We start from the raw sequence: 13413 nt of genomic DNA on the forward strand, positions 1-13413 counted from the left end.
TAATTACTATATTTATTCTGAAAAACTATAAATTGTTCTATGGTTATAAAAGAAACATTCAGTTTGGAACCCTAAGGAATGTTCAGGAATATTGGATTAGCATTGTATTTCAAAATTAAGGTAACTCCCCCCCAAGATAACCTGAAATTTAAGATACCTTCCCATCCCCCTAAAAGAAAAATCAGAAAAAATGTTAAATATATGAAATTCCTATACACTGTCCACCTTTCCTAACTTGTTAAATAGGAAAATCAATCAGTGATTCCCCCCACAAAAATAGTAGTGCCATAAAATAATTAATTTGAGATACTGGTTAAATTTTTATAAGCTTGTGATGGCCAAATTTTAATATGTTAATTCAATTTTAGTGCCAGAATATTTCTATTTCTTGGAAATAATATAGCAGATATTTCACAACTTGTATGTGTGTAGGCTACACATACACATTCAATATAGGTGCATGTATATGTAGGTTACTAGTATACTTGTTTGAAAATAAATACCATGGAACAGTGATGGCTAAGCTTTTTGCCGTCACGTGCCAAAAGCAAGAGCGTGTATGTGTGTGTGTCACATGCGTACGTGCCCACACCCATGATTCAATGCCCCATGCTATGCCCCCCGCGCATGCACACATGCTCCCTGCGCATGTACGCACAAGCCCCCCGTGCCCCGTTTTTGGCCTAGCAGGCCTACTTGAAGCCTCCGGAGGCCGGAAATGACCCATTTCCAGACTTCCGGTAGGTCCATTTTTCGCCCTCCCCAGGCTCCAGAGGCTTTCCTAGAGCCTGGGGAGGGCGAAAACAGCCTCTCCACCCCCCCGGAGGCCCTCCAGAAGCCGAAAACACACTCCCAGAGCCTCCCTACAAGCCCTGTACTTACCTGGCATCCAAAAATGGCTGCGTGGAGACTCCTGGGAGGGGTGGCGTGGGAGAGGTCAGCCAAAAATCAGCGTGCTGGCACATGCATGCATGCTGGAGCTGAGCTAGGGCAACAGCTCTCATGCCCGTAAATATGGCTCTGCGTGCCACCTGTGGTACGCATCCCATAGGTTCGCCATCACGGCCATAGAACAATGGGACTTATTTTTGAGTTGGTACCTATAGGGAACATCTGGGAGATCTAGATTTTCTGTGTTTTTAATGAAATTATTTTTCATAGCACTACAAGCTTGAACTTATTTGCCTACTATTCACCAGTTTCACACCATTTATTTGTTCAGGTACTTGGTCCACTGTCTTCAGTCAGAGCTTAATAACTACATGCCTGCATTCCTTGATGATCCAGAAGAGAATAATCCTCAAAGACCTAAAATAGGTTAGAATATGTTATGTTATATTAATTATAATGTATGTTATCTTAACAAGACTGTGATAGCATAATGAGCATATGTTAGGAAACCCTGCTGAGTATATTCATGCGCAGTAAGAAATATTTTATTTACCTATAAATAAAGACATCTATTTATTTAGGGAACTTGGTCACCTACTGAAAACCAGGTCATCCATTACATTATTGTTTGTGTGATATTAGAATGTATTTGTTAATGTAAGTACATACATTTACCTGTGGAGGTGTAAATGAATATTATAATTATGCTCTAATAGGGTCTTATAGTAAAGTCATATGTAACCTCATTGTGGACAAATGATACTTTACATAAACCTCAATGGTTTATATTATTTTACTAAAACTGTAATAGTGGAATACTAAAATACTATTGAGTAAGATTTAGATGGTAGCATTACTAAAAAAAATGTGTAAAGTTTAAAAGAAACTCAGTTAAAGTTCGACAGGATGGAATGCCCAAGAGTACAGTTTTGGAATACCCAACAATAAAACTATATTGGGAAGCAATAACTATAAATCACCAGTGGATTCCTTAATTATCTTGTTTGTGGTTTAAATAGGGAAACATGTGGCCTTTAATTTATTATCGATTGTAGTTGCAAATAAGAAAAAGACTGCTGTTCCCCTGTTTACATACTGTTTATGTTACAACTAAGGTAACAGAATTGGCGGCTTGCCAATAATACAATAGTAATAAGCAACCGCTTGTTTTTGTTTCTGAGAGAGAGAGAGAGGCAGGGAAAGCAGTAAAGGGTTAAAATAATAAAAACTTATTTTTATCCATATCAATATATTTGTATTAATTATATATTGCATAATATATATTAATATTAAAAGTTTATAATATAATGTGATATATTATAAAGTAATGTAAGGTGTTCAGTGCTATCTTTTTGTAATAAAGAGTTCCATTTAGACATTAGCTTTTGTTATTAACATAGATGCATAGTTCCATTTTGAATTTATTGCCGAGTAAAATGTCATGTACAACTTTTTCCTTGTAGATGATGTCTTGCATACATTAACTGGAGCCATGTCCCTGTTGCGACGATGTAGAGTGAATGCAGCACTGACAATACAGCTCTTCTCTCAGCTATTTCATTTTATCAACATGTGGCTTTTTAACAGATTGGTTACTGATCCAGATTCAGGACTGTGTTCACATTATTGGGGAGCTATTATTCGTCAACAGTTGGGTCATATAGAAGCCTGGGCAGAAAAACAGGGTTTGGAGCTGGCTGCTGATTGTCATCTCAGTCGGATAGTACAAGTAGGTATTTGAGTATATTAGAAAAAAATAAATTCGCAGTCTTTTGAGACACATAGATCGAGTTGTATAAGACAGTAATTTTAATAAACAGCTTTAGGAAATTAGGAAATCCCCATATTATTCAATTCTGCGATATTATTGACCCAGTTTCTGTACCATAATCTGTGGTGAAAATTCTTAATTGGATGGGAATGCTTAAGCACTATTTAATTGTGGATCTAATTCTTATGAGTAGATTTCAGAATGTGCTATTTAATGTTCAGTCTATATAGTATATGGGATTCTATAGTGTTTAGTTTGTGCCTGATGCTTGCCTTTGTATATCCAGAAATGTGTTTAAGTATGGCTGGTGTTTCTGTGCAGTTTTAAAGGGCTGCTCTGAAAAGTTGATAAATCTAGTAAATTTCATAATGTTACTAATTTTAGGTTCTTCTACATTAGACAGTTTTAGGCCTTGGATTGTACTTCATACTCTATTTTATACTATATTTCCATTTTATTGTGCAAAAGCTATGCTGATTCTAAATTGGTGTATGCCTTTGGTAATAGGTTGGATAAGTCTACATAGCATACTTTGTGACAACATATTATTTAGTACTATTTCAAATTATTTTGTAATATTTTATAATATTTAATATTATGTTGTATAAGGATTCATGCCTTGGGGAAGGGGTTGGACTAGAAAACCTCTAAGGTCCCTTCCAGCCCTGTGGTTTATGATTCTATTTTACTACAGAGTTCTGTGGTTCTGTATGCAAACAGCATGAAACGATTTCTGACAAAGGCCCTTCTTTCTTTCTGCAACTGTCACTTTTAAGTTATGGATGGAAATTTCTGGGGGCATTGTTTTTCTTCTTTTTCCTCCCAAGTGGAGCTTTCTTGATATTTTTCTGTTACTGCAGAAATTTGCATCAGAGCTAGAATTTTTGAACAGTATAACCAAATCCTTCTGGCTTCTTGATACATGCACAGTACGCAGATAAAATAGTTTCCTTGCTTGTATTTTAGTGTCACAGGATGGCGGCTATCTGATACCTTACTGACACAGATGTAGGAGCCATTATAACCTAGGCAGGGTTATAATTAACCCTGCCTAGGCAAAATTTTCTGTATTTCTTGACAGTCAGAATTCAAAGAAAGACACATTCTTGGTTGTTGCTAAAGTGAATGTTTTGATGCCCTCTTCATATTTCTTTGAAGAATGTGGGAACTTTTGATAAAGGAAAATAAAGAGAGCTTGCTATTTAGCAAAGGGGCCTGGATAGCTCTGCAGACTAAGCACTGTAATTTAACACCAGCTGTCTGCAATTAAAGTAAGTTCGAATCTTGCCAGGCTCAAGGTTGACTCAGCCTTCCATCCTTTCTAAGGTAGGTAAATTGAGGACCCAGTTTGTGGGGGCAATAAGCTGACTTTGTATAAAATATACAAAAGTATGAAGGCTATTGCTTAACGCACTGTAAGCCACCTTGAGTCTCCGGAGAAGGGCGGCATATAAATCAATTTTTTTTAAAAAAAGGGAAATCATGCAGCACAATTTTCAATGTAAATGCATGTGAATAAAATATTAGTGCAGAGTCACTTTGAAGACCTTTTCCTGTTGAGTTCGTCTTCTGGCAACCAGAAAGGCATATGGTAATCTCAAGTTCTATTTATTGTTCCATATATCTTTAATAAATGATAAGATGAGATGCTGTACAGCCAAGTGCCAGCCTCAAACATACTTAGTTTTAAAAATGTCTCTTGACCTCTTGTGGCCCTCATAAATGATGAGATCTGTCACTTTTGGGTGTTTTATTTTATTGACTATTTATTTAAATAGTCATTTGATGTATATGTTGTTTATTACAATCATATTTACATTCATATTTTGTGAACCACTTTCATTAACAAGCCTTTGGATGAAAAGAGAATTTTTTAAAATCATAAATGTGAACTCTGTGCAAAGTTGGAGTTACTTGTTTTATAAGAATTTCCTTGAAACAGTTTTCAGTATAAATTTGCCTGGAAACTTTCCATAGAAATGTGGTGATACACTATTTTAATTTAGCTTGGAATGAATATATACTGTACATCTTGTAGTTCATTCCTAAACAAACCCAAATGGTGGGGAACAAACAAAACTCCAGCATGTTTGGTGATTAGGCTTGTAATGTGTAATGTTAAACCAATCCATGACAAGACAAAATCAAGCTATATTTTAAGTTTGTCCAGTGATTATGGTATGCTGACTGATTGAAGAAAAAAAATGAGACAAAGCATAATCCAAAATGAAAATTGCACTGTTTCAATATTTTCCTGATGAACTTAAGTAGTACTAAATCAGAATCATTTATCTATGTTGTAGTGTTCACTGCTACCATATAATATCAAAGTGGATCTACTTATAATTATCTTTTTTTTCAGGCAACTACATTACTTACTATGGATAAGTATTCTCCTGAAGACATTCCTAATATTAATAGTACCTGTTTTAAACTCAATTCTTTACAACTGCATGCATTGCTACAAAACTATCACTGTGCCCCAGATGAGCCATTTATCCCACCAGTAAGTTAATTTTATTTTTAAATTTGGGGTAGGTGGGTGATTGAAGGGCATTCAATATAAGTTTATGTAATACAGTAGAAATTATATGGCAGTGAATGAAAACATTTTTACTTAAGGAAGCTAATAATAATGTTGAAAACATAATTTTTAATTAGTGGGTTTTTTTTATTCTGTGCATGGTACTTTTTTTTTTTTTCAAAGAATATATAGGTAGGTCTCACTGCAATTGGGGTTGGCAGTTCTGTCACTAAGTGGTGCGGATGTTAAATGAAATGTCATGAGATGTTACTGACTTAAGACATCAATGCCACCTGCTGTCAGTAAGCCAATCACCATGGGTCATTAAGTGCACTGTCATCTGATCACAAGTTGTGACTTCCTGCCGGCTTCCCCACTGACTTTGCTTGTTGGGAGCCGGCTGTGAAGGTCACAAATGATAATCGTGTGATTGAAGGATGCTGCAAACATTGTAAATGTGGATTGCTTGCCAATTGTCCAAATAGTAATTGTGACCTCAGGGATGCTGCAGTGGCCACAACATTAAGGGAAAGTCATAAATCTACCTTTTTACTGTCGTCGTAGCTTTGAACAGGCACTGAACAGGTGGTCAGTAAGTGAAGCCTACCCGTAAAATAAATCTAAATGCTTGTCTCTGAATTATGTATTCACCATGGTACATTTTAAAAGGTCAGAAACCTTTTAAATATGTACAAAATTAAGAGCTATTTGGGCAGATGTTCCAGAGCAACTGTTACATCCAACCTGAATGTATATTCTGTGCTAAGTAAAGACGTCTCCATAGTCATGTTATTTATTATTCTAGTTCTGCTAGCTTTTGTTGATTAGATGGCTACTCAGAAGATATTATGGTTCTCAGATTTGGGATTTTATCTCCTATGTAATGATCCAATGCATATTTTTGGCTTGTATTTCCTGACACTGATAACCTCACTTAACAACCATTTGTTCAGTTGTTGTTTGAAGTTGCAATGGCATCGAACAAATTGAGAGTTATGAACAGTCCTCAAAGTTAAAGCCATTGCCACGCCCCTGTGGTCACAGGATTACTGTCAGGAGATACGTGGGGTCCTCACCAGACAACAGTGCAGTTCTGGTGTAACAACTGCAGCCAGGACTACTGGAGTTGCCATCACTAAATTATACAGTCACCTGATATTTTGCCTAACAACTGCTTCAATAACAATGAAAATTCTGATCCCAAGGGTCATTAAGCAAAGGCTATCTGTATTTAGCTTATCCGTTTCCTTGAACAATCACTAGAACAGTGATTATAGTCTAAATGTTTTCTTCCTGATATTTAATATTCCTGAAATATATCTTACCAAATAAATTCTTCTTCTTAACCGAACAATGAATATCTGCATTGGTCCCTGAATCAATTAATAACATGACTAACTCCAGGCAGCAAAAAATGTAGAATTCCCTTGCCTTGATTTCCATGTATAATGCTGCATATTTTTCCTCTTTCCACCAGGAGTTAATAGAAAATGTGGTAGCTGTTGCAGAAAATACTGCTGACGAACTAGCTCGTAGTGATGGTAGAGAAGTACAGTTAGAAGAGGACCCTGATCTTCAGCTTCCTTTTCTTCTCCCAGAAGATGGTTACTCATGTGATGTTGTCCGAAACATTCCAAATGGATTACAGGAATTTTTAGATCCACTCTGCCAAAGAGGTTAGCTTTTTTAAAGGTTTGCATTTATGTAGAAATTACATGTCAGCCCTCCCAGGTAAACCAGACAGGAAACATGACTAAATGAGAGCTAAATCTACTTTATTTAAAGGCTACACTAACAGAACCTTGCACGTCTGAAGGAACAAACTTTCCACCATCACTTTTAACAGTCTAGTCAATTATGGCAGGCTCTTCCTAAGTTTCTTTCCCTGACCATTAAGCAATTGCAGACTCCTTCCCCTCTTGTCTGAATGTTTCCTAGGCAGCATCTCTTTATCTCGTCCCCATCAGTCATCCACACATTCCATTACCCAATCTGTTTTAGTGCAATAATTGTTTTATGTCATCTTGAGGCCCATCTTTATATAGTTTTAGTTTTTTGTCCTAGTTAATGGCCACAATAAAGTAATTTATTTATACTTTTAGTTTGTTTTGTCCAGTATTCTTATTACTCTGTTGTACACCACCCAGAATCTATGGTTTGGTGTAGTTTATAATAACTGCAATTAAATAAATGTATTTACCAAATTGATGCCCAATATATTTTTTTTAGTAATGAATCCTTTATGGAGTAAGTTTTTGGAGGTCTCTCTGGTGTTCTAATTAACTTATTCGAGCATAAAGAAAGTCTTGTTATCCATTAACATTTTCATTTAGCTTTTTGCAGGTTAACACCTCATCCACGCTCACCAGGAACTTGGACAATATATTTTGAAGGTGCAGATTATGAGAGCCATCTGTTACAAGATAATGCAGATTTGGCAAGTATTCATATTACAGGAAAGACAACAGAAATAGATACATTAAACTATGCAATGAAATATGAGATTTGTACTAATTTGAAAATATTTAAGAATTAGAATGTAGGATTCCCCAACTTTTTCTTACAGTGGAAAAAAAAAGCATTCCCTTAATAAGTCATTGTTGCTTTTTTTGTTACCCTTTAATATTGGAATAATTAAGATAGCAGGATAACGTCAATGTTTTTTTTAAAAATCAAAAGTATTTCTCAGGAAGCGCTCTAGCCGGTTCTCAATATTTTCTCTTTATTTTGTTTCATCAGGCTCAGCCACTGAGGAAGGAACCTGAAATAATTACTGTAACACTAAAGAAACAAAACGGGATGGGACTAAGCATAGTTGCTGCTAAGGTACAAAATGATTTATTGATATGAAACTTGTTATTTGAAGTGATAACAATAGATCGTTTGTCACTTAATATGAATAAATATTGGAAGCAGTCACTGAGTTACAGGAAGTTTAAAAAACTTGTTTGATTAGGGTTATTTGTTTTTAAAGTTTTCACTAATGCTGGTATAGCAACTATTTCATTTTTTGGATAGCTGCTCTTTCACTACACATGAGAGACATGAGGGTGTCTCTTCTTTATCTTAATAAGGAGGCTGGCTGGTATGGGAGCAGGTGGTGATGTGTCCATGATATTTCTTGCTTTTTAAAGATAAAAGGCAATGCAATCTCACTAGACTTTTCTGTTAGACGTAACTGAAATGTGATAGTATGAGAGAAACAGGGCATTTCCCATATGGAAAAATAAGTGCCATTTATTGTATGGCATATTTTTTTTCCACATGAGCATAGCCTTTTTTAATCCTGAGATACTTGCAGACCAGCTTGTTCTTTACCACACCGAGGACTAAAGGTAGAATCGCAAAAGCTGAAAATCAGTTAAAGATGCAAAATGGCTGTTCGGGTGAATGGGCACATACTTGGGCTTCCCAAGATTCCATGTGTCTAAGCTCAACACAACAGGATTGTTTGGATACTTGGTTAAGATCAACACTTTTTTCTCACAAACAAATATCTGTTTTGTCTTTCTTCTTTCCACTGCCCCTAGCTTTTGAATTAGAGACAGTTTTTGTTGATGTCGCAGCTGGTCAATTTAGCTAAAACATGAATGGATGATTATAGATTAGAACCCCCCCCCCCAAAAAAAAATAAAATAAAATCAGGAAGAATACAACAAACTAGTTACATATTGTTGTCAAGAAAACCACATGAATGTGTTCGTGAAATCAGGTTGTATTCAATTTACTAGAGGCTTTATTTTTAATGTATCTCATTGGCTATACATCTATATTGTCCAAGAAAGAAAGGCTTGCTTGTTGATTTTCAAGTTTGTAGCAACCTGAGTGTAATCTAAAGTAAATTCTTCATTAAACAGTTTTCGCCCAGCAGATGGTGCACTGCTCCAGTATTGAAAAATACTAAATGCATGTAACTAAAAATAAAGCAACCCCCCCCCCCCCGCAATGCAATGTGCTGTTTGAAACTTCATTTTTTTAGATTAGTCTGTAAATGTATTTTTATTTATGGGACCATATCCTAAGTTTTATGTATATAATGTTTAGCTCCCAGAGAAAAGATGGGATATAAATCTAATAAGGAATGAAATAAATAGCAAATGAACAAATGAAATTTCCTGTTATTGATTTTTAAGGAAGAGTTCACATGGATGTTGGTCTGATATTTATTTCTCTTAAACAGTATGTAAATAATTTCTAAATGTTATTCTGGCAGTGATATTGTTCCACTGAACTGAATTTGCTGTTTTTTGTCTCAAAAACTATTGATTCACTGAACATTTTGCATTAAGATGCAAACAGAACACTTTGTTAGGTTATCTCTGACTTCTAGGAATGTTTGGTTTTGAAGAGTTCCTAGCGTAATTTATTAACAAGTGAACAATTTCACTAGCCTTTTTGAAGCAAAAGAAAAATTAGCTTGTAGAATGAGACAGTGGAACAATTTATAAGTTTAATATATTATTCTGTTCTAGGCTTCCTAAAATTTCTATTAATCTGATCACATTGATTAATGTCTGTATATTTATCAAGAAGCAGGTTTTGGGAAAGAATCAACAGGGAGCCAGGACTGTTTTTCTCTTGTAGCCAAAATTCCTCTAATAGTGAATTAAAACTTAAAGTAACATTAATAGACGAGAAGTACATTTTTCTTGTATAATTTTAATAGGATTAATGTGTAATCATCTTAAGTATTTTAAATGCTTCTTAAATGTTCTGTAATAAAGAGTTGATAAATATCAAGTCTTTCTGCTAAAGAGATGGTACTTTTAGGTGCTATTATCTAAAATCAAAGAAGAAAATTGCAAAGGGATGTCATTGGTCTTAATATATGCATTTTAGCAATTGAGGAATATCTGGCAATTTGAAGTTGTTGACTTTATGCCTTGTCATCGACTAACCAAATGCAAATTGTTGGCTGCTCTTTAAAACAAATGTCTGAACTAAATTTTTAATCAATTCAATCACTACATCACTTTCATGTTTGGAATAGTGAGATCCACTGACTTCACTGCTAAAGAAGACTATACTTCTAATTCATAATATTCCTGAAATAACTACAATACCCAATCACCTTTTAGTTAATAGGGGATTAACTGAAGCTGTCATTAACAGTGAATGACAAAGATGTGGTATTGGATCAAATGTCTAAAAGGCCAGCTATGTTTCTGTTAGTATATTGTTTACAACATTGGCATTCTATATGAGCATAGCTATTCTGAGCTGAAGGACAATAGTTATAATTCCAGTCTGTTCTGAGTGATTTCCTACTGCTGCTGTGATGATTCCAGTGGCAAACTAGTTGCTGACACTTAGGTGGTTGCTTACCCATAATAGTACCAAGAAGCACACTTTGGGTGGCAGAAATTGGCTTATTGGGGTTCAGGGATAATAATGCTCTGAGAGTGAGGGCAAAATTTAGTAGTATTATGTCTAAAATATGTTTTGATGTTAAATGCTGCTTAGCTTCCAACCACACTATGGTTACATTTTATGAAATCCAGATGAGTTGGAAGCAGTGTGTGCAGGCAGTTTACTTTAGAAATATATCACTTGGAGGAGGAGGGAGGGAGGGGAGGAGCTAGCATTTGATTTCTTCAAATCTGAGAGCCAGCACTTTACTTCCTGTTTAATTTGGATTTTCTATATCTTGTACAATAGAGTGATTGATTTTTTTCTAGGCAGTATCTTTTTAATAAACTTTTAAATGAAAATCAGAGTAGCAAAGCTGTGTGTGAGTTGGACTATTATATCAATCGTAGCTAGTGTTGATAGATGTTATGCAGCATCAGTTCCTGGCCAAATTATCCTGCTGGGTGTTTTGGAAAATCTAGCAGACTGAAAGTTGTGGTTAAAGTCTAAGAAACAAGTGAGGAGTTATATTTACTGGAGTTACAATGTGGTTTTCAGTCGTTGGAAGAACAGAATCCTTGGTAAGTCTCTACAGGGAATGTTTCCCTATAAACTTATAGTTTTAATATTCTTCCTAATCTTCCATTTAATCCAAAATTGTTTGGCAAATGAATTTGGAGCACTGCTTTTATAATATTACTATCTATTTGAAGCCATGGCATTAAAAAAGCAAATGAATAGTACATAATTAACGGACTTTGCAAATGTTCCCATTTCATAAATTTTCATCTAAGTAAAATAAATGTTGGCATCATTTGATTCTGATGTTAGAAAGCAAAGGTATTTTAAAATGTCTTAACAGGTTACTTAATAGATTGACAATAACCAATTTTATCTGATCACATTTGCTATTCTTTGTTTTCAGTTGCTTTTACAAAGAAAGAGTAAAGAAAAAATAAAAAAATCAGTTTAAAATGATTGAAATTGTAAAGAAAAGCAGGGGGAAAATTCAATGGGAAACTTGAAAATTATTTTATATTAAATAATCTTTAAAAAGCCAAACAAAAAGGCTTAACCTTATCTATGCTGTGTGTGTGTGTGTGTGTGTATAAATGTCTATCTGTCTCCATGTGTATTTTTATGTATGGAACACTATAACTAGGAAATAGCATAATGTTAGGCATGCTTATTTGTAGGCATGTGTATGTATACCTACAATAATTGTGTTTAATATTCACAGCTGAAGCCCTATTTTTATTCCAATTCATAAAAAAGTTACAATTGCACTTGACTTCTAAACCTTCCCTCTTTTTAAAGTGCTTGGTCACATTTGATTTTTTTAAATCCTGAGATTTGTTTTACTTTTCCTTTCAACTTGTCTTACTCAAAATTTTCAGTTAATATTATATTCTGTTTAGTAGCCTCTCTCAAATAATATATAGAAGCTGGAAATACAGTATCTAATCACTTGTTTTTTTTATCTCAGAGATAAGTATAAGTAACCATTGTACACACACTTGGGGAAAGCAGATAAATTCATTAGATAGAAATAAGGCTTTCCTCAAAATTTGTAACACAACCACTCACCAGAGGGAGGAGGCAGGCCATTTTCACTGGAATTGCTTCCTCTGCACTCCCTTGCATCATCTAAAAACTACTATTACTGTACAGAATATTAGGAAGAAATAGGAAATTAATAAAATGACATCTAATAAAAGAATCTTTACCATTTATAAGGAGCTATTATGAATCTTTTTATTTTATTATGTTTTGGGATACATCAGGACTTTATAAAACTAGTGGAGTTATAACTTTTTCTAGTTTAGTTCTGGAGGGAGTAATTTTTAAAAACCCTTTGAACTGATTTCTTTGTTGTCAGATTGCTGAGTGTTCATGAAAATATTTTTTTTTCATTGCAATATTAGAACATTCCTCTGGCTATTAGCCTACAAGTAGAAATTTCTACTTATGAGTATTAACCTTGTTCTTCTCTGACCACTCCACTGCAACTGAGTTAAACAAAGTTTACCCTGCAATATTTCCAATGAAAGGGATAAGGCTGTTACATGCTAAGCTTGTGCAATATTATACTTTGGATTTGATGACAAAAATCATTTTGTAGCATGCAGAGGTGCTCATATACTTGCCTTATCAGCAACTCTTTAAAGTACTGTGAGCTTTACTAGGATTGTTGTGATGCACCACTCTTCAAATACAAAATGCTATCTATTTCTAATAAAGTACTGCAAAGATATTCTTCACTGATCTTCAAAGAATGCTTCAGGGAACTCTTTTCCCCTTATATGCTTATTAAATACAGAGTTTTGTGTAATTCTGTAGAATCATTATTATACTTACCTGAAATGTCAAAATGTTTAAGGAAAGTAAAATCACATTCCTATTGAACATTATTTTAAATGAAATGTGAATCTACAAATCATGATGGGAGTTGATATATTCCTGTGGTAACAGCTATTAGGAAATGTTTAATGAATAGATTAATCTAGTGGTGTGAGTAATTTCTCTGTGAAAATGGTCAACCCATTATCAAAGTTAGTTCAGGTGATTTATCTGCTCCCTTTCTTCTCCAACATTGCATATGTGTCTTTCCCCAAGCTATATACTCAGTGGAAAAAGACAATCATCACAGACAACATATACCATTTTTAGACTAAATGCATTCAAAAAATTTTAGTTAGGAACATTGTTGGAAACATGTACATAGGTTGTCAAAAAGTTCCTTAGACTGTCCAGGAAGTAAGTGTTTGCATTGGCCTCTACTGGAGCAAGGAGCAACTCTATTGCAAATGCTACTGCTTGCACCCCAGCTTCTGTAAAGGAAATTTCTCATACTTGATGTCTGTAACCAAAAGAATAA

The 13413-nt window shown here is 34.6% G+C and overlaps 1 protein-coding gene across 49 annotated transcripts in view; it reads left to right on the top strand.

Annotated features, from left to right (window-relative positions):
• The window catches only part of AFDN (afadin, adherens junction formation factor), a 92829-nt gene that overhangs the window by 57544 nt on the left and 21872 nt on the right, over positions 1–13413 (top strand). For all 49 annotated transcript variants that reach the window (XM_034428443.3, XM_034428456.3, XM_034428463.3 and 46 more), the window contains 6 exons: positions 1223–1317; positions 2355–2620; positions 5025–5168; positions 6664–6862; positions 7520–7623; positions 7926–8012. In XM_034428443.3, coding sequence (XP_034284334.2) covers positions 1223–1317; positions 2355–2620; positions 5025–5168; positions 6664–6862; positions 7520–7623; positions 7926–8012 — 895 coding nt within the window. The remainder of the gene's footprint in view (positions 1–1222; positions 1318–2354; positions 2621–5024; positions 5169–6663; positions 6863–7519; positions 7624–7925; positions 8013–13413) is intronic.

Source organism: Pantherophis guttatus, chromosome 1 (assembly GCF_059756535.1).
Source record: "Pantherophis guttatus breed Tessera chromosome 1, ASM5975653v1, whole genome shotgun sequence".
In the NCBI taxonomy this organism is placed as follows: domain Eukaryota; kingdom Metazoa; phylum Chordata; class Lepidosauria; order Squamata; family Colubridae; genus Pantherophis; species Pantherophis guttatus.